The 21,831-nt window shown below is 40.6% G+C and overlaps 4 protein-coding genes across 4 annotated transcripts; 3 read left to right on the forward strand and 1 right to left on the reverse strand.

Annotated features, from left to right (window-relative positions):
- Nucleotides 1-962: 962 nt before the first annotated feature.
- Nucleotides 963-2,384, forward strand: LOC141679666 (uncharacterized). The gene is made up of 2 exons (XM_074486105.1): nucleotides 963-1,343; nucleotides 1,413-2,384. The coding sequence occupies exons 1-2, from the start codon at nucleotides 963-965 to the stop codon at nucleotides 2,382-2,384; spliced, it is 1,353 nt and encodes a 450-aa protein (XP_074342206.1).
- A 2,077-nt stretch (nucleotides 2,385-4,461) lies between these two features.
- On the forward strand, nucleotides 4,462-5,022 carry LOC141679667 (uncharacterized). The gene has a single exon (XM_074486106.1). It carries the CDS (start codon nucleotides 4,462-4,464, stop codon nucleotides 5,020-5,022), a length of 561 nt encoding a protein of 186 aa, XP_074342207.1.
- A 786-nt stretch (nucleotides 5,023-5,808) lies between these two features.
- LOC141679668 (uncharacterized) lies at nucleotides 5,809-6,162 on the forward strand. The gene has a single exon (XM_074486107.1). The coding sequence runs from the start codon at nucleotides 5,809-5,811 to the stop codon at nucleotides 6,160-6,162; it is 354 nt and encodes a 117-aa protein (XP_074342208.1).
- A 69-nt stretch (nucleotides 6,163-6,231) lies between these two features.
- Nucleotides 6,232-12,162, reverse strand: LOC141679669 (putative mitochondrial protein AtMg00240). Its single transcript, XM_074486108.1, has 2 exons — nucleotides 11,847-12,162; nucleotides 6,232-6,374 (listed from the first exon to the last, which is right to left on the reverse strand). Exons 1-2 carry the CDS (start codon nucleotides 12,160-12,162, stop codon nucleotides 6,232-6,234), a joined length of 459 nt encoding a protein of 152 aa, XP_074342209.1.
- Nucleotides 12,163-21,831: the final 9,669 nt, after the last annotated feature.

The raw sequence follows: 21,831 nt of genomic DNA on the forward strand, positions 1-21,831 counted from the left end.
TTGAGGGAGATGCCCCGGATGCTCGTGTTCAGGCCAGCGGAGGGAACCCGAGAATCACTCCGCGGTGCTTAAAATATTCTGATGATGTAGAGCCTATTGTGGAGCTTATCGATGAGGACACTGACGGAAGAGAAAGGCCTCGCACCGACAATCAGGTTATCCCGCATCCGCATAGGTCTGGACGTACGATTGACGAGCGTCGTCGTGCAGAGAATATCCAGAATCAAGAGGAAGAAAAACGAGATTTCTCGACCCTGAAAAGAAGACCTGGCATGAGATTGGAAGATGATGATTTGAGGATGTTGTTGCTAGAATGGCAAAAGGAAGGAAACGATGGAGAAGCGATGCCCTGTGATACAACGCGTGTGCCCCCTACATATCCAAGAGATGATAGAGTGCGGCACCGCGAACACGAGCGTGCCCCTCCACGTGGAAGGTTCGGAAATTATGGCCGATGCTATCAAAAGAATGGACGAGGAAGGATGAGATACCAGCATGGAAGGACGTCCTCCACTGAAGAAGCCCCTGTCATTGTTCCTGTAGCTTCTCACAGTGCTACGGGCAATGGATCCAGGACGCGTCCTCATGACCGGGACGACGTGCGAATTCAAGAGAGGTTGCAAAACAATGATGAGATACCGAGACGCGGCCAGGAGGAACCTCATTCACAAGGAAATGTTCAAAATCAAGATGGTAATATGCCACAACCACAGCCTCAGGGCGAGGGGCGGCAAGATCCACCAGTACACCCGGGGGGTAATCAAGGGGAACAACAACAAGCTGCAGAGTAACCCCAACAACTTAGCGTTCAAACCATCCCTGGAGTAGGGACATTTATTGTAAATGATCTTAAGAGGCTTCTCAACCATCTCGAAGGAGGAAGGGTAACAATAACTGCTCAAGCCCCATCCCCTTTCTCAGCTGTTGTAAGGGAAGCGCAACTCCCTGCAGGTTACAGAAACATGACCAATGACTTGCGCTTTCATGGGAACTCCGAACCCGTGGAATTCTTGGGGAGTTTCAACATTGAGATGGATGTATATCAAATACCTGACTTGGCGCGGTGTCGTCTTTTGGCAGCTACCTTCAGAGATGGCGCTCAACAGTGGTTCCAAAAACTGGGCCCGGGGGTTATCACTTCTTGGGAACAGATGAAAACCTTGTTCCTGACTCAATTCCAAGCTGCGGTGAAGTATACGCTGCCTGTTACCACACTGACCAATGTGAAACAGAAGGAAGGGGAAAGCTTGACTTCTTATTTCAAAAGGTTCAATACAGAATCTACCTTGGTGAGAGGCACAACTGATGAAATAATGAAAATACTTCTCATAGCTGGTCTGCGTGTGAGAACATATTTCTGGAAACATTTGCAAGAAAAAGACCCTGTGTCGTTGGCTGATGTACTCGCGTAGGCTAAATCCTTCAAAGCGATTGAGCAATCGCTTGTCGAGACTAAGAAGAATGACAATACCCACAGTTCAAAGGGGCGAGCTAAGAGGTGGGATAGGTCCGCAATTCCAGATTATCGGAGGAATGCTAGGATCCCGAATAGGGTGAATGCCTTGAACGTGCAGAGAGAGTTGAGTCCACCGTCAAACTATGAAAAGAGGGTGAGCAATTACACTCCGCTGGCAGCATCCATTGATCACATCTTTGAGGTAAATAAGGACCGAGGATTCTTCAAGAAACCAGACCGTTTGACCTCGTGGCAGAGTAGAGACAAGCAAAAATATTGCGAGTACCATGAGTCTACCGGTCACGATACTCACGAATGTCGTCACCTAAAAGATGAGATTGAAGAGTTGATAAAAGCTGGATATCTGGGAGAGTGGATTGACAAAGTGAAGCGACGCAGAGGCAACGACGACAAGGAGAAAGATGAAAGGCATTCCCCACAAGCAAACACCGGTGAGAAGCCGGCCGAGTTTAAGTTCCAAAGAGCTGGAAGTATTCGGGAAATTTTTGGAGGACATCCATTTGTTGATGATAGTAATCGGGCGTTGGAAAGAAATGCTAGAGAGACACAACACCCACCACTCACCAACATTCATAGCTTAGAAGATAGACCTCCAAAAATATTCAAAGGGGAATCTGCTGATATTATATTCAAGGAAAGAGAGTCAAGATGGGTACATCATCCCCATAATGATACGCTGGTAATAACTATGCTTATTGGGGCAATGAACGTGCATCGAGTCTTCTTGGACAACGGGAGCTCTGCGAACATCCTGTATTATAGCACGTGCAAGAAATTGGGTTTCCCGGGTAATGACATGAATTTTGAAGATGCACACGTCTACTGTTTTACTGGAGAGGCAGTAAGAGTTATGGGTTCGGTTAGACTTCCTGTCACGCTTGGGGAAGGGGCTCTGTCTGTTACTTAAATGATAGACTTCAAAGTGCTGGATCAGGACTCCGCGCACAATGTGTTGGTGGGCAGACCTTGGTTACGAGCGTTCAAGGTAATAACCTCGATACATCATTTGATGATAAAGTTCCCAACGCCTAACAGAATGGGCAGTCTGAGAGGGTCGTAATACGAATCGCGTGACTGCTATCACAAGGCTGTCAAGGAATTTCGCAGGAGAAGGTATGAAGGACAAAGTCTCCCCATTGAAGATACGACAGACATTCAGGTGAAACCAAATGGAGAAGTTTACGCCCATTACTTTTTGGAAGATCCAGCAGAAGAAGAAACTCATATAACCAACACTCCTGCTTGGATATTGGGGAATGTTTCAAGGATTCGCAGTGTGGAGGAAGTCATAGTGAACCATGTGGGAGATGTTGTGTAGAAGGAAATTAATGGAGAAAAGTTGGAAGGGAGAAGTGAGATTTTACAAAGCCTGGAAAGTAACCTCAAGGTAGAGGCTCCTCAGAGACAGGACGCGCCCTTGGAAAATGAAAATGAAAGTGAGGTTGATGCTCCTCAAAAGAAGGATGCGCCCTCCACACCTGCAATGCATGGAGCTATGATTTGCACTGAGGTGGATGCTCCTAACTGTAAGGACGCGCCCTCAAGTGCAAAGATGGAGGTGGAAGACCCTCGAGACTTTGCTGGATCCTAGGATCCCTATGCCTGCTGAAAAAACGGGGCCAGCTGAGGACGCAATATCTGTTCCAATCGACAAAGATGATCCAAGCAAGATTTTGAAAGTAGGATCTCAGTTAAGTTATGAAATGAGGGAAAGGCTTACCCGTTTTCTGATTAAAAATCTCGATGTCTTCGCATGGAGTCATTCAGACATGGTGGGGATCGACCCAAGGGTAATGTGTCATCGATTGAAAATCTTCCCTAATTGCACGGGCATACGACAAAAGCGTCGCCTGGTGAGTGGGGAAAGGGCGATAGCATTAAATGAAGAGGTAGATCGACTGTTGGAAGTGAGGTTGATTAAAGAATCCTTTTATCCCGAGTGGCTTGCGAATCCAGTGCTTATGAAAAAGCCGAATGGGAAGTGGAGGACGTGTGTAGATTTCACAGATCTCAATAAAACTTGCCCAAAGGACAATTTTCCGCTCCCATGAATTGATCAGTTGGTCGACGTGACGACAGGGCATGCCTTGATAAGCTTTATGGATGCATACTCTGGTTACAATCAAATTCCCATGTACGGCCCCGATCAGGAGCATACATCCTTTATCACTGATAGAGGGTTATATTGTTACATAGGGATGCCATTTGGATTGATCAACGCAGGCACAACCTACCAACGGTTGGTGAACATGATGTTCAAGAATCAGATTGGAAGAACCATGGAAGTGTATGTAGATGATATGTTAGTAAAATCGAAGGAAGCAAATGATCATATCGAGCACCTGATGGAAATGTTTAACATGCGAAGGAGGTTTCGCATGAAGTTGAATTCGTAGAAGTGCATATTTGGTGTTGAGTCAGGCAAGTTTCTCGGGTTCATCGTCAACCATAGAGGAATTGAAGCTAATCCTGCAAAGATCAAAGCGCTGCTAGACATGAAGTCTCCCACCAGTGTGAAGCAGGTGCAAAGTTTAACTGGAAGGATCGCCGCGCTGAACTGATTTATTTCTAAATTATCCAACAGATGCAAGGAATTCTTTAAGGTGATTAAAGTGGCAGGGAAAGACTTCGTATAGATACCAAAATATGAGGAAGCTTTCAGGAGGATCAAGGAACAGCTGGGGAACCCTCCCATGTTGTCAAAACCATTGGATGAGGAGTCTCTGATCCTATACATTGCAGTTTCTGATTATTCAATCAGCGCAGTGCTGGTGAGAGAAGAGGATGCGCAACAGTCACCAGTGTATTATGTGAGCAAACAATTGCACGATGCTGAAACCCGCTATACAAGTATGGAGAAGCTGGTTTATGCCTTAATCCTTGCATCAAGAAAGCTGCGACCATATATCCAAGCCCATAGAATTGAAGTCCGTACAGCATATCCTCTGCGGCAGGTCCTTCACAAGCCATAATCTTCGGGGAGAATGTTGAAATGGGCTGTGGAGTTGGGACAGTTTGACTTGGAGTATATGCCCCGCACAACAATCAAAGGTCTGGCTCTAGCTGATTTCTTGTTAGAATTTGATTCTGAGGCTGATGATAAGGCTTTGGTGGTGTCGCGTCCATCTCATACTGAGGAGGTCTTAGAGGAGTTTCTGCACCCCTGGTGGATTTTACATGTGGATGGAGCAGTTAACAATGGAGGAGCAGGCGTGGGCATAGTACTCGTATCCCCGGAGGGCCATCATCTGATGAGCGCAATTCACTTCAAATTTTATGCGACGAACAATGATGCGGAATATGAAGCATTGATCAATGGCCTAAAGATCGCTTTGGGAATGGGGGCACGGAACTTAATTGCAAAGAGTGACTCAAAGTTGGTGGTAAACCAGGTGAATGGGGGGTTTCAAGCACGAGGACCGTGGACGGAATTATACTTGAGGTACACACAGCGCCTGATTGGAAAGTTTAAAGAGGTTAGGATGGAATGTGTACCGCGGGAAAAGAACAGCAATGCGGATGCTCTGGCAAAAATGGGATCCTAGCAGGAAGCTGTGTTGTTGGGATCTATACCCTTAGAGATCCAAGAGATTTCTAGTATCCCATAGGTAGAGGTGATGCAAGTAGATGAGGCTCCTAAGGAAACATGGATGATGCCCATTCTTGCCTATATTCATAAGGGAACACTTCCTGAGGAACAATTCAAGGCTCGACGACTCCGTTACCAGGTTGCAAGGTATGTGGTGTACGATGAAGTTTTGTACAAGAGAGACTTCAATCAACCGCTGCTCAGGTGTGTCGATGAAGAAGAGGGGAATTACATCTTAAGGGAGGTACATGAAGGAATTTGTGGTAAACACTCGGGGGGTAACTCATTGGCGATAAAAGTTTTATGCCAAGGATATTATTGGCCTACGATGAAGGAGGATGTTGCAAATTTTGTTAGAGTATGCGATCGCTGCCAACGCTTTGCGACTTACTCATCTATGCCAGCGACGCTCTTGACGCCTATGGTGAGCCCATGGCCATTTGCCGTGTGGGGAATTGATCTTATAGGAGAATTGCCCAAGGCTAAAGGAGATGTCAAGTATGTAGTGGTTGCGGTTGATTACTTTACTAAGTGGGCAGAAGCTATGCCATTGGCGACTATCACCGCAAAGAAAATCAGAGACTTTGTCTTCAACTTCATGGTGTGCAGGTTTGGAATCCCTTACAAACTTGTGTCTGACAACGGAAAGCAGTTTGATTGCAAGGAGATGCGATAGTTGTGCGAGGATTTGAAAATTAAGAAGGAATTTGTAGCGGTTTATCATTCTCAGAGTAATGGACAAATGGAGGCTGTCAATAAAATAATAAAGCATACCCTCAAGACCAAACTGGAAGAGCGCAAAGGAAATTGGCCTGAAGAACTCCCAAAAGTGATGTGGTCCTACAAAACTACTCCAAGATCTACTACGGGAGAAACTCCGTTTATGCTGACTTACGGGTATGAAGCTATGGTCCCTGTGGAAGTTAGCACAGGGTCGCTTCGTAGAGATCGTTACACGGAGGAAGATGCCGAAGTTAACCAGATGCTTCATTTGGATCTCTTGGAAGAAGCAAGGGAAAATTCCCAGTTGAGGTTTGCGGCATATCAACAGCGTGCTGCAAGGTATTACAATAAGAAGGAAAGGGACAGCTGCTGAAGGTAGGAGATCTGGTGCTCAGGAAGGTGATGCCAAACACAAAGAATCCTCAGCATGGAGTATTTGGAGCTAATTGGGAAGGACCATACAAGATAAAAGCAATCTTGTAGAAGAGGACTTATCACCTTGAAGACTAGGAAGGGAAGTTGGTTCCGCAAGCATGGAATGCGGAGCACCTCCGAAAGTATTATCAGTAAGGCGCGGCTTTGGCCCTTTACGTATCATGTTTACATTTTTAGTTATATACTTAAGGATGTGCCCAAAATTTAGACCAGAAGCAATAAAATTCCTCCTAGCCTAGGGGATAGTGCATGTACTACTTACCTTAGAACTAGTTGAATGATCGTATTTTCGAATAAATTCCCCACAGAGCATAGTAGTCGTGGGACTGGTGCCTTTTGACACTAGAGCGCATTATTAATAAAGACTTTGAAAAAATTACAAATAGCTGTTTGCTTGTTTGTTTGCTTGGTTTTGTGACGCGCCCTAAATTAACGCGTCCTGAGAACAAAACTATGTAATGAATTACGATGACGCGTCTCAGTCTAGGACGCGCCCTGACAGTATACTTCTTTATTTGCAAGATTAAGGGATGACATGAATACGACTATAAAAAGGAAGCTAAGGGAAACTAAGGTGAAACTGAAATTAGGACGCGTGTTGAGCTAAGGATGCGCTTATCATATAACTTGTTAAATGAAATTTTAATAATATTAAGTGTTAGGTCCACTAGGTTAATACAGAGGGGGGGTGAATGTATTATCGTTCGTTTTTATCAACTAATTGCAGCAGATAAAGATACTATGAAAAACAAACACAAACACAAGAGCTTCAGAGGATTGATCTTATATTATTAAGAAAAATCTCCGAGTGGGTTGCTTACAAACTTTGTTACAAACATAAACAAAGCAACAATAACTCTACACACTACAAAAGATAACTTATCAAATGTGTGTATCGCTATCACTCTAAAACGCAATAAAATCTATCGGATACAAGCTATCAATACAAGGCTTTAATGCTTTTGAGTGCTCCTATGTAAGACTAGAATTCTGTATAAAATTCAGCAGCACTTCACTTTGCAAATTGATGATTTTATAGAATGAATCTCCAAAGAGCGAGAACAAGGCTACCATTTCTGATTGTAATTCATTATTCAATTCACTGTTGAACTGATAGATATAGGTAGGTGAATAGACTGGGAGACGTGGTAAGCTCTCGTCCAAGTAAATAGATCTGAACAAGTGCAGTCGTCGAAATTCACAAGTCGAATTAAAGTTGCCTTGATTTTCAGTAGTCGAATTGTAGAAGTCGATATGAGTTCCTGTACTTTGATAATTTAAGAATTAAGCTACTAGTCGACCTAATTCTCCCTGTATAACTTCCATGCCTTAGAAAATATTCAAGTAGGCAAGCAAGAAGCTAGTAGTCAACTTGTATAGGAGAATAGTCGACTAGTACAATGTCAAAATCGACTAGCTAGAGTATAAAATCGACTAATAGGTTGTTTAACCTTCTACAAGTCGATTTATACATACTAGAAGTCGACTTGTGATGATTGCCTTGGAATATTTTCAATCTAGCATTCAAAAAGCCTACTAGTCGACTTGTAGAGCCATTTGGTCGACTAGTGAGATGTTCTTTGACTTCTACTAGTCGATTCCTATTCCTTGGTCGACTAGTAAGACTTTTACTTAGTTAAATTTCCATCCTTGCTAGTTGCTTGATCAAACATTCTTGGAAGTTGACTTGTATTCCTTTTTAGCTTGTACTTAAAACCTTTTTCTTCCTTAAAACTTGATTCCTGCAATCCCTAAGTCATACCACTTGATGTCTTCCTGTCTTCTGAGCTTCGTCTTCAATCTTCGAACAGTTTTCTTGAATACGAATCTCACTTGACAGTCTTTCGAATGATAGTACTTAGTTTCCTTTCACGGATCACTGACGCCTAGTGCAATGGTCTGGTTTACAGACGACTAGTTCCGCTCTCAAGCCTTAGTACTATAGACTATACAATTCACTGTCAAGTCTTCAACCATATCAAATCAGCTTCACTGAAACCCTTATGACCTTCACACCAATCCAGATTGCTACTTCGAATATCTTCAACCTTATTCCTTCGATGAATGAACATATTAATGAACTTCCTTCGAACTTCTGTTGACGACTTCTTCACTGTGGCTTTCCAGATCATTGTGTATATGTCAAGTCTTCTATCTTCCTACTGGTTTCAATGGTTATAGGATTATTTGTAAGTCCTGTCTGTGTTGAGTTATCATCCTCTGCATTGTTGTCATAGATGAATCTATCTTTAATCTTCAACTCCTTCTATATCCAACATAAAGCAAACATATGCATAATCTTGGTTGATGCTCCTTTTGGTAGAATGCGCCCTCTTTGTCTAAACCTTTAGTTTTAGCATTCCATGAAATAACTAAAAATGAGGACACGTCCTGGTCTAGGACGCGTCCATAATGATGTCAATCATCATATTACTTCGGGTTATTTCTAAACACTCATCTTCAAAAATTAAAGGTTGACGCGTTCATAAATGAGGATGTGCCCATATATTGTGCGTTGCATAGCAAGAATAGAAAAGAGTATAACAACATGTTATCATACTAAGGGAAAAATATACCATCCAGGAAATTTAAAACAACCAAAGTACAGAAATTAACATAACGTATCTTGACGCGTCCGCAAGGCAGGATGCGCCCTATATGATGTTAATAGTCTATGGCGCCGGAATAAAATTAGTAAATAAGGTAGATGCCTCCTAAATATGAGGATGTGCCCGTGCAGGATATCTTTTAGTTTACAATGTTAAGGGGATAACAGCGATGTGATTTGTATATATAAGGAAAAATCAGGCGCATAGGCGATCTTAAGCAAAGGGAGACGTAACCTGAGTTGAAGACACGCCCATAATATGAGAAAACAAGATGATCAGGAAAGCAAAATATGCATGAAGATAATTCAAGGTGTAAAACCTTAAAAAAGTACCGGCAACATTCAGAAATAGTCATAAGTTTATAACTTGCAAGGCTTAAAAGGGCCTGCACCCTTGAGACAGTTCAAATAAAAAAATTCATAAATAGACATAAGAAGTTCCAGGATTCTCAACTCAAGAAAAGAACTACCCTTATATCACCAAAAATTCCCTTCCAACTTCCTTATATCTCTCAAGAAACAGAATTTCATAACCAGAACCAGGAGAGAACCTCATACAGAAAAAGTCCTCAACCCCAGATCATCAAAGCATTCTTGAGAATATTACATACAAAACCAAGTTAGAATAAGAACAGGTGCTACAAATTTCCTCACAGTGCAAGTGTGTGATTTTTGTTCAGTGTCCTCACAGTGTGTTTCACTCCACTCTACACTCAAGTGTTTGAACTCATCCTCACAAGTGTTTCACTCCACTCAGAGCTCCAGAAGTCCAACAATGAATGTATCTGCAAGAAAATCCTTTTCATAGAAAAGTTGCCTTCCATCTTCAAGGATGAAAACTCTCAGTCAAGAGATTCAGAAATATAAGGGGAAATTATGATTCTATAAAGTGGCAGAATTCCTGATATCCCTCAACTTCTATGAAGAAACATACCTTATAAACTCGTCAGTTGATATCTGAGTCCTCATTTACAAGTTTCTATTTTGACTTAGTCAAAATCATATCCAGATTTGAATTCTGGGAAGATAACCAGTGATCAATGATATGCCATTAGGGATCAATGATTTCTTCTTATGTCATTTAGACATGAATCAGAGATAATGGTCTTAGGATAAACCAGAGTACCAGAATGTCATCAGAGTTAGAATCTATATGGAGCTCAGATTTAATCAAAATTAAATCTCAAGTTCTATCAGTGACCTTGAGATGGGTTGATAGACTTACTCCGTCAAAACCTTCCTTGTGTGTGAAACTCACACGTGCATTGAAATATTTGAGGTAAGGTAGTGACTCTCATTCAGATGCCCTGGCTGACAGGCGAATTTTCAATAGAAATACAACCTGTTGAGAGAATACTTCTAGTAACAGTTTCAGTGCCTTTTTCAGCTTTATATTCTTTTGAGAGCATATAAATGGGCTTTACAGTTGTCTCAGGATTTGAATACTCCACTACTTTGTGAGAGACGGAACTGTAGGGTTGACCTTTCCTTCCTTATGTGGTGCTGCTTGGCACTATCTCCCTCACTCAACTCAACTCCAGTTATCAAGGTTCAGAATGCAACTGATCATGTGGTTTTCATGTATCAGAGCAAAAGCTTTGGATAAATATTGTTTGAGGAGTGTTTGGTTCTATGACTTTGGTCAGAACCTATTGGTTTGATAGGCTCATAGTCAGCTTCCTAAGCCACTGGGGGCAGTTATAAGTTTCAGAATACTAGGACTGGGCCTTAGGAATAATCCACAAAGTTTCAGAATGCTTAAGGATCAAGGAATGATACCTTAGAAGTAACCACAGAGAACACAGGACAAGATCTACTACCAGAGATCATTCAGTGTGTGATTGTGTGGTGTTTTAACTTGAAGTACATTCTGAAAGATTGGTCATACCTGAACTTTACCTTAGCTGCTTTCTGTGCTTGGATATTCAGCGCAAGACTTAAATAACAACAGAGTTAGTATCAATGGTAAACAGTATCATGTATTGATTTAGAATTGAGTAAGTAGAATAATTCTTTCTAGAGAATGTATCAGAGCCACATGGATGAAACATGTGATAAAGATGGAAGAAATACTCTACTCATTTTAGTTCTAAAGCAATATAACGGGTTATCTAGCATATAGCAATCATATGTTGTCAAGTATTTTGTCAAGTATGTACACATGCATAAATATTTTATGTATCAGAGCAAGAGCGTGCATACATACAGGACAAATAGACATTATGATTTAAGACAATTAAACACAATTCATGCTAGGAATAAATTTATCTAAGATAGAGTGTTAGGTCCAATACAGAGAAGGGGTGCTAACCTATCTCAAGTACATACAAAGCTCCAGATAAACTAACTCAATTACCACATAACATGTAACATGTAAGATCATGGTAATCAATTAGCATCAAAATCTCAAATCCAATTATCACTAAGCATACAAGCATACAAAACATGTGATAATCAATTTGCTTCAATCCATGGATAATGAATATAGGTTAATAAACTTTACAAGGCCTCAAAGCATCATCATAGGATTTGTAAAATTTATCCCAATCAAATTACATAATATGTTAACTTCCATTTTTAAGTGGACAAGTTTAACATGCCAAGTTCACTAACCAACTTGCTAAAAGTAGCTTCATCAAGTGGCTTAGTGAAAATGTCTGCAATTTGTTCAGCTGTGGGAACAAAAATTAGTTCCACAGTACCATTCACTATGTGCTCTCTTATGAAATGATACCTTATATCAATATGTTTGGTCCTCGAGTGCTGAACAGGATTGTTTGAAATTGCTATGGCACTTGTGTTATCGCAATAGATAGGAATATGATTCAACTCAAGTCCATAGTCTCGGAGTTGGCTTCTCATCCATAGAATTTGAGAACAACAACTTCCAGCAGCAATATACTCAGTCTCAGCAGTAGATGTAGAAACCGAATGCTGCTTCTTGCTAAACCAAGAAACCAATCTTCTTTCAAGAAACTGACAGCTTCCTGAAGTACTCTTTCGATCAATCTTACAACCAGCATAGTCAGAATCCGTATAGCCAGTGAGATCAAAGCCCGTGTCTTTAGGATACCAGATACCCAAATTCGGTGTACCCTTCAAATATCTAAAGATCCTCTTGACAGCTATCAGATGTGACTCTTTCGGATCTGCTTGGAACCTTGCACACAAGCATGTTGCAAACATTATATCTGGACGACTTGCAGTCAAGTACAAAAGAGATCCAATCATGCCTCTATAGTGAGTGATGTCCACCTTTTTACCAGACTCATCTTGATCAAGTATTGTGACAGTTGCCATAGGAGTCTTGGCAGGTGTTGAATCTTCCATCTGATATTTCTTCAGAAGATCCCTGATGTACTTCGTTTGACAAATGAAGATACCATCTGGCTTCTGGCTTACTTGAAGTCCGAGGAAGAAATTCAACTCACCCATCATGCTCATCTCATACCTACTCTGCATAAGCTTAGCAAACCTTGCACAAAGTGCCTCATTCGTAGACCCAAATATAATATCATCAACATAAACTTGCACAAGTATGATATCATTTTTATGCTTTTTATGAAATAGAGTCTTATCTATGACACCTCTAGTGAAACCATTCTCAAGTAGAAATTCAGAGAGAGTGTCATACCATGTTCTAGGCGCTTGCTTTAGACCATAAAGAGCCTTGAAGAGAAGATACACAAAATCTTCAAACTCAGGGTCTGTGAAACCAGGAGGTTGCTCCACATAGACCTCTTCTCAAGCTCACCAGTCAGAAAAGCACTTTTCACATCCATCTGATAAACCTTGAAGTTTGAATGTGCAGCAAATGCTAAGAACATTCTAATAGCTTCAAGTCTAGCCACTGGTCCAAATGTCTCATCATAGTCAATATCTTCTTCTTGAGAATAACCCTTAGCAACCAGTCTCACCTTGTTCCTTGTTACAATTCCATCTTCATCCAGCTTGTTCCCGAATACCCACTTAGTGCCAATAACAGATTTATCTTTTGGTCTGGGTACAAGCTTCCACACTTCCTGTCTTTCAAATTGATTGAGCTCATCTTGCATAGCAATCACCCAATCAGGATCTCCAAAAGCTTCATCTACTTTCTTTGGTTCCATTTGAGAAAGAAACCCAGAAAATAGACATTCATTAGCAGTAGCTCTTCTTGTCTGAACTCTTTCTCCAGCATCACCAATAATGAGATCTTCAGGATGAGATCTACTCCACTTTACAGCTCTAGGAAGATTTGCCCTTGATGATTCAGCTTGATTAACATTCTGTTGTGTTCGACTAGCAAATCCTCTTTCTTGTTCTGCTCCCTCTGAGTTGCTGCCATCTTGATCTGTAGAAATCTGACACTTGAGGACTGGTTCCAGAAACTGTCTCACTATGCACAATTGTGTTACCACTATTGCCATTCATATCTGAACCATCTCCACCATTTCCATCAGAATCTGAATCACCATTATGATCATTGTGATGATCATCTCCATTGCTATCTCTATTTGGAACAAACTCAGGTTCGTCTTCATCATCAAAAAGATCTTCCACACTTAAGTGATCATTACTATCTTCCTTTTGAATACTCGGGAGCTTGGTGTCATCAAAAGTTACATTAAGGCTTTCCACAACTTTGCTGTCATCAGTCACAAACACCCTGTATGCCTTAGAGTCCAATGAATAGCCTAGGAAAATACCTTCTTCAGCTTTGGCATCAAATTTACCAAGATGCTCATCGTCCTTTAGCACATAGCATTTTCCTCCAAACACATGAAAGTAACTCACGGATGGTTTCTTGTTGGCCATTAACTCATATGGTGTCTTTTCAAACATCTTGTTGATCAGGGTTCAATTCTGAATATAACACGCAGTGCTAACAGCTTCAGCCCAAAAATATGTAGGAAGATTGGCTTCATTCAGCATTGTCCTTGCAGCCTCAACCAACGTACGATTCTTTCTTTCTACCACTCCATTCTGTTGAGGAGTCCTTGATGTCGAATACTGTCTCGAGATGCCTTTCTCCACACAGAAATCATTCAACTTTGCATTTCTGAATTCTGTGCCATTATCTGATCTTATGCATCTTACAGGCACGCCAGCTTCTAACTCAATCTTGTTGATGTGATCAATGATTATTTCAGCTACTTCATCCTTTGAATGTAAGATTAACACCCATGTGTATCTAGAATAGTCATCAACAATCACTAAGCAATATTTCTTTCTCAACATAGACATTATATTGACTGGTCCGAACAAATCAATATGCAGAAGTTGTAAGGGCTCAGCAATGTCAGAAACTGTCTTCTTCTTATGTGATGCTCTCTTTGACTTTCCCTTCTCACATGCTTCACAAAGTCCTTCAGGACAAAATTCCATCTCGGGCAGACCTCTCACCAATTCCCTCTTAACCAAAGAATTCATGGTCTTGAAGTTTAAGTGGGAGAGCTTCTTATTCCATAACCAACTATCGTCTGGAGAAGCTTTACTATAGAAGCACAGAACTTGACCATCTCCAGCAGAATTCCAGTCAGCTACAAACAAATCACCCTTTCTCACTCCATTGAGAGTAAGCTTCTCATTCTTCTGATTAGAGATCAAACACCTCTCCTTCTTGAACAAAACTTCACAGCCTTTATCACAGAATTGGCTTATGCTGAAGAGATTATGCATCAGACCTTCAACCAGAGAAATATCTTCAATAATGACATTTCCAATTTCCAAACAGCCATATCCCGTTGTATAACCTTTGCTGTCATTTCCAAAGGTAACTTCCGGGCCAGCTTTCTCAACCCCCATTGATAGCAGGGCTCTATCTCCAGTCATATGCCTCGAACATCCACTGTCCAAAATCTAAATGACCTTCTTCTACTTAATGCCCTGAAAATAAAGGAGATTAAGTTTTCTTTGGTACCCAAACTAAATTGGGTCCAGGGGACTTAGAAGCATTTGAATATTAATCATTCTGCTTCACAGAATTGACAGGCTTAGTATGCTGTGCATTGTCTTTGACTGTCCCTTTGTCACTTACAGAAGCACCATCAGACGTGCTTCTGGGCTTGGTGACAGGTGCCTCTTTCCTAACCTTAGGAGGGCTGACAGACTTAGACCTACCAGTGTGAGTGTGTACATGCTTATCATGATTATGCGATGAATTATGCGGGTGTGTGGAATCAAGATAAGTGTTCATGAAATTAACAACACATGGCATGCAAACAGAATTATTGCACTTAGGAGATTTAGGCATGCTAGACATTTTATGCATATTAACATTCTTAACATTATCTACCTTAGCCTTCCTACAAGCATGAGTAAGATGACCAGCAGATCCACAATTGTTGCATAACTTTCTAGGGCCATTGCCTCCTATCCTGCCATTTCTATTCCTGCTTCTTTTAGTTTTGGAACTAAAACCTAGTCCAGCCTTAGATGTTTCACTATCTGAGTCAGCTGACTTACTAGGTTCCTTTGCCTTTTTATCTTTTAATTCATTTAAGTCCTCAACAAGCAACTCATGTTCAATGAATAGTCTATCCTCATCAAAGGGATCAGAAAATGCTTTCTTGTAAAAAGGTTTCTTAGCTTTTTTCAGAACGTGAGGTGTATCAGGTGGATTATTTACTTTTTCAACCTTTTCATTTTCCACCACACGTTTCTTACTTGACTTTCTAAGCTCATCATAATCTAGTCCAATTCCAAGTTTACCACTTACAACTTGGCTAGATATGAGTTCCTTCGCAAGATTAGCAGAATTGGCATAAGCTTGTAACTTAGCTTCTAATTCCTTTATCTTCTCATCTCTCTGAGCAATGGTCTCAACATGATTATTAGCCTTAAGTTCTAGATAGTGATGTTTTTGCCTAATGTCTTCAACATTAACTTTCTCAAGAACTAACTTATCAAGTTCTTCCTGTAGTTTCTTTACCTTTTCTTTCAAGTCACCTACAGTACCATTAGCATTTTTCAAGGAGACTATACAGTGATAATAGCTCAGATTTATGGAATTATATCTATCAATTCATGCTTTCTCAGTGCATTCAACTTTTATACTATCAAATGAAGATGCAACAGGTATAGTGATAGACTTTCTAAAAGCAAGGTAGTGTTCATTCTCACATAGGTTTTCAGTATGAAATGGAGGTGAGTAGGAGCAAAGGATTACCTGTCTTGAAGAGTGTGGAGTGTCAACCATGAGTGCCAGATTTCCAAACTGCTCTTCCTCATCATCAGTATCATCCCAGCTTCTACCCTCAGCTATGTAAGACTTCACTGGATACTTCTTCGAACCTCCAGAATCTTTCCTTTGATAAGCCTTTCCTTTGTCTCTTGCCAGTTGACTCCTTCTACATTCAGTGGCAAATTGTCCCATTTCTCCACAGTTGAAACACTTGACATTCTTTCTATCCACCATCCCTGTCTTGTAGCCTGAGTCTGAATATGATGGAGATTTCTGACCCCTGTTGCTGCTACCAGATCCCCTGAAGGCTTGTTTCCTCCTGAATCTCAGATTTCCAAATATAGCTGCCATGTTGGCCATGGTGGGATCCTTCATATCTTGTAACTCTTCCATTGTATAATAATCCCTTGGGTCTCCAGAGAGATTTCCATCATCAACTTCAGCATCACAAAGCACTTGATCATTTGTCTTTGGCTTTTCAGCAGTTATGTCCAAGTCCTTGTGTTTACTAGCTACAAGAGCAGTTGTCTTCAGTAACTCAGCATTCATCACGTCCACTGCACCACTTCCATATATAATCTTTTTCTGTTCCAATTCCATTTCATGAGTCTTCATCTTCCCATATAACTTGTCCAGAGACATAGTCTTGAAGTCCAAGCGCTCACGAACTGAATCTCCTTTACTTATGAGATGAGTGGGCAATGTCAACATAAACTTCCTGTTTATCTCTTTCTGTTCATATCTCTTCCCATAGATGCTTAGTTCATTTATCAACTTGTTCAATCTTTCAAAGACCGAAGTTATATTTTCTCCTGGGAGAGATTTAAATGCCTCATACTGGGTAGTCAGAATATCAAGTTTGTTTTCTCTGACGTCTTCCGTTCCTTTCATTAACAACTCTATGGTTTGCCACATATGCTTAGAATTTTCACACATAACAATTTGATGGCTCATGTCATCATCCATGGATTCCATCAACAAGTGCTGCACTTTGGCATCCAGACTATCCAATTCAATATTATTCTCAGTGTAGTCATCTGGATTCTTAGGAATTCTCTTCTCAGCAACATTTGGATCCTCTATCTTAAATACAAATGGTCCTTTCTCGATGACCTTAATATATCTATGATCTGAAGCTCTGAGATAAAGAAGCATCCACTTCTTCCATAGATTGTAGTTTGCCTTATCGAATTTCGGAACCTTAAGACCGCCAATCTTTTGAGAACTCAATTTTTACAGATCTGTAAAATTTTCGCAATACGATGTCTCAAACTGCAACTATCCAATCAGTCACACAACACAACCAATCAACAGAAGCTATCCCAGTCTCCGTTCAACCAAAATCCAACACAAAACTTGCTAACCTAAAGGATCTGATCCGTATATCGATCAACAAGCTCTGATACCAATTATTAGGTCCACTAGGTTAATACAGAGGGGGGGTGAATGTATTATCATTCGTTTTTATCAACTAATTGCAGCGGATAAAGATACTATGAAAAACAAACACAAACACAAGAGCTTCAAAGGATTGATCTTATATTATTAAGAAAAATCTCCGAGTGGGTTGCTTACAAACTTTGTTGCAAACGTAAACAAGGCAACAATAACTCTACACACTACAAAAGATAACTTATCAAATGTGTGTATCGCTATCACTCTAAAACGCAATAAAACCTATCGGATACAAGCTATTAATACAGGGCTTTAATGCTTTTGAGTGCTCCTATGTAAGACTAGAATTCTGTATAAAATTCAGCAGCACTTCACTTTGCAAATTGATGATTTTATAGAACGAATCTCCAAAGAGCGAGAGCAAGGCTACTGTTTTTGATTGTAATTCATTATTCAATTCACTGTTGAACTGATAGATATAGGTATGTGAATAGACTGGGAGACGTGGTAAGTTCTCGTCCAAGTAAATAGATCTGAACAAGTGCAGTCTTCGAAATCCACAAGTCGAATTAAAGTTGCCTTGATTTTCAGTACTCGAATTATAGAAGTAGATATGAGTTCCTGTACTTTGATAATTCAAGAATTAAGCTACTAGTCGACCTAATTCTCCCTGTATAACTTCCATGCCTTAGAAAATATTCAAGTAGGCAAGCAAGAAGCTAGTAGTCGACTTGTATAGGAGAATAGTCGACTAGTACAATGTCAAAATCGACTAGCTAGAGTATAAAATCGACTAGTAGGTTGTTTAACCTTTTACAAGTCGATTTATACATACTAGAAGTCGACTTGTGATGATTGCCTTGGAATATTTTTAATCTAGCATTCAAAAAGCCTACTAGTCGACTTGTAGAGCCATTTGGTCAACTAGTGAGATGTTCTTTGACTTCTACTAGTCGATTCATATTCCTTGGTCGACTAGTAAGACTTTTACTTAGTTAAATTTCCATCCTTGCTAGTTGCTTGATCAAACATTCTTGGAAGTTGACTTGTATTCCTTTTTAGCTTGTACTTAAAACCTTTTGCTTCCTTAAAACTTGATTCCTGCAATCCCTAAGTCATACCACTTGATGTTTTCCTGTCTTCTATGCTTCGTCTTCAATCTTCGAACAATTTTCTTGAATACGAATCTCACTTGACAGTCTTTCGAATGATAGTACTTAGTTTCCTTTCACGGATCACTGACGCCTAGTGCAATGGTTTGGTTCACAGACGACTACTCTCAGGCCTTCATACTATAGACTATACAATTCACTGTCAAGTCTTCTACCATATCAAATCAGCTTCACTGAAACCCTTATGACCTTCACACCAATCCAGATTGCTACTTCGAATATCTTCAACCTTATTCCTTCGATGAATGAACATATTAATGAACTTCCTTCAAACTTCTGTTGACGACTTCTTCACTGTAGCTTTCCAGATCATTGTGTATATGTCAAGTCTTCTATCTTCGTACTGGTTTCAATGGATATAAGATTATTTGCAAGTCCTGTCTATATTGAGTTATCATCCTCTACATTGTTGTCATAGATGAATCTATCTTTAATCTTCAACTCCTTCTATATCCAATATAAAGCAAATGTATGCATAATCTTGGTTGATGCTCCTTTTGGTAGAATGCGCCCTCTTTGTCTAAACCTTTAGTTTTAGCATTCCATGAAATAACTAAAAATGAGGACAAGTCCTGGTCTAGGACGCGTCCATACTGATGTCAATCATCATATTACTTCGGGTTATTTTTAAACACTCATCTTCAAAAATTAAAGGTTGACGCGTTCATGCATGAGGACGCGCCCATATATTGTGCGTTGCATAGCAAGAATAGAAAAGAGTATAACAACATGTTATCATACTAAGGGAAAAATATACCATCCAGGAAATTTAAAACAACCAAAGTACAGAAATTAACATAACGTATCTTGACGCGTCCGCAAGGCAGGACGCGCCCTACATGATGTTAATAGTCTATGGCACCGGAATAAAATTAGTAAATAAGGTAGACGCCTCCTAAATATGAGGATGCGCCCGTGCAGGATATCTTTTAGTTTACAATGTTAAGGGGATAACAGCGATGTGATTTGTATATATAAGGAAAAATCAGGCGCATAGGCGATCGTAAGCAAAGGGAGACGCATCCTGAGTTGAAGACGCGCCCATAATATGAGAAAACAAGATGATCAGGAAAGCAAAATATGCATGAAGATAATTCAAGGTGTAAAATCTTAAAAAAGTACCGGCAATATTCAGAAATAGTCATAAGTTTACAACTTGCAAGGCTTAAAAGGGCCTGCACCCTTGAGACAGTTCAAATAAAAAAATTCATAAATAGACATAAGACTCGTCCTAGGTAGGGGGCGCGTCCTGAGACTTGTCCTGGTCTTTTGGGGAAGAAGGTGGAGGCTGAGTTTGAATTGGAGAAGGCGCCAGGGATGCGTCATCCTCTTCCAGGCCTATGATGATCCTTTTGTTCTTAATTGAGTCTGCAGCCCTGATTCTGAAATCATTTACCCACTTTTGGGTATCCTCATCAAACTTGGAAAAAGTGTATTGTGGGTCATTTGCTATGAACCCAGAGCACCACTCTTCAAAACCAGCTGCAAACCCATTTTGATATACCAGCTTCTTCTCTTCTTTCCAGCCGTGCAGTCTGTCATCATTCAGAGTATCAAGCTCTAATTGCATGGTGGAGTTTAGGGTGACTACGCTTTCCATAGCCTTCTCCACAGAGGTGACATTGCCTTCAAGCTGTGCCTTCTCACCCTCAAGACGCGCCTTGTCTTGCTTTAGCTGAAGGATCTCAGCATCTTTTTCTTTTGTGAGCAAAGTAATGCTCTTTTACAGAGTTTTGATTTTGTCTTCAGCTTGACTCTTTGCAGTATCAGTGACAGAAAGACGTTCCCTGAGTCTGGTAGCCATATTGGCATTCTGCCTTGCGTGCATATGAAGCTCGGCTGCTGCCCTCACCATAGCTTCCTCAGTATGCTGCTCAGTTCTAAAAGTCCAGCCCCTTACCTCCTCCTCAGTAAAAGTCCCAGATGAGGACGCGCCCAGATATCTGAGAACAAAGGATTGGTCATCTGGAATCATCTTTTGAAGTTTAGGAGGCGCGTCCTCCTTGTCAGAGATGTTCACCATGGTAGTATCAATGATCTTTAGGGGAGGGGAAGGAGTTACAGCAGGTGAAGGATCTTTGATTTTTGGATATGGCTTAACAGAAGTTTGCTTCCTGGCTCTCAATTTCTTAGAGGCCCCAATAGCAAATCATTTTGGAAGAGAAGTCATGTCTTAAAAAAGACATGTGAAGTATTAGCTCTGGATGCGCCCAGAAATGTAGACGCGCCCTACAGTTAATAGATTTATGGTGAAATGAAAGATGACATACATGCATATTTCTAATTAGAAAACATAAGTAAGATACACTGGCTTTATGTGCACATCAAGAATTATTTATATCACAAGGTTGACGCGCCCTGATAAGATGACGCGTTAATACCAAATACGTGGATTATGAAGGATTCAACCAAGTGTTCGTTATGAATTTAAGAATGCATGGGTGATACATTACAAGTTGTATCATGTGTAGGGAGAATGACAAGTATTATAACTTTGGTTAAAAAGTGGAGCTTAAGACGCGTCCTGGGGGAACACTAGAGGGTGTGTCCTGATAATCAAGACACGTCCAATGGAATTTGGGAAACATAAGATAAATTAGAATTAAGAAAGAACTTTAACGCGTCTTAATCCAATGACGCGTCCTATATTACCTTGTTCTAAATCCACTTGTCTGCTAATGTCGAGTTGGACCAACTCTGTAGCATTGAGCCCTTTAGCCTTCTCAGAAGATGTGAGGATAAGCTTTCTATTGTAAAAGTCACGGTATTTGCAGATAGAACCAACCCTTGCAGATAGAGCCCCAATCTTCTTAAGGTTGGCCTCTGTGATCATGTCTTTAAGGTTGAAATATTCCTCAGCGTACTTGAGCACCTTCTCTGCTCTCTTCTTTCTTTTTCCTGTTAATTCTTTTTGGGTTCTTTTATCTAAGGAAGAAAGATGAGGATTTATCAAGGGAAGAAAAAGGTAAAAATTTGGTAAAGGGGAGGACGCGTCCTGGTTAATAGGACACGCTATAGGGAAAATCACTTACTTGGTTTTAAGTTGAAGCGAACCCGGGCTCTCTTGACATTATAGATGTAGAAGAAAGGTTCTTTCCAGTCCCTCTCACGGCTTACCTTGCCTTCATTGAAGCCTTTGTTGTTTAACCACTTGTTGACGACAAAAAAGTGGTATCCATGGATGGACTTCCTGATGCTGAAGAAGAAGCTAAACTCCTTCATGGAGGGCGCGCCCAACCTAAGGTTGTGGTACATGATATACAAAGC

Source organism: Apium graveolens, chromosome 8 (genome assembly GCF_009905375.1).
Source record: "Apium graveolens cultivar Ventura chromosome 8, ASM990537v1, whole genome shotgun sequence".
In the NCBI taxonomy this organism is placed as follows: Eukaryota; Viridiplantae; Streptophyta; class Magnoliopsida; order Apiales; family Apiaceae; genus Apium; species Apium graveolens.

What these genes read in the sequence shown, in the direction of transcription:
- LOC141679666 (XM_074486105.1), top strand. Translation starts at nt 963, where the DNA reads ATGACCAATGACTTGCGCTTTCATGGGAACTCCGAACCCGTGGAATTC. An exon ending in TTCTCATAGCTGGTCTGCGT is followed by an intron (nt 1,344 to 1,412) that starts GTGAGAACATAT and finishes GTACTCGCGTAG; the next exon opens with GCTAAATCCTTCAAAGCGAT.
- LOC141679667 (XM_074486106.1), top strand. Translation starts at nt 4,462, where the DNA reads ATGTTGAAATGGGCTGTGGAGTTGGGACAGTTTGACTTGGAGTATATG.
- LOC141679668 (XM_074486107.1), top strand. Translation starts at nt 5,809, where the DNA reads ATGGAGGCTGTCAATAAAATAATAAAGCATACCCTCAAGACCAAACTG.
- LOC141679669 (XM_074486108.1), bottom strand. Translation starts at nt 12,162, where the DNA reads ATGGAAGATTCAACACCTGCCAAGACTCCTATGGCAACTGTCACAATA. An exon ending in GGATTCTGACTATGCTGGTT is followed by an intron (nt 6,375 to 11,846) that starts GTAAGATTGATC and finishes TGATACGTAAAG; the next exon opens with GGCCAAAGCCGCGCCTTACT.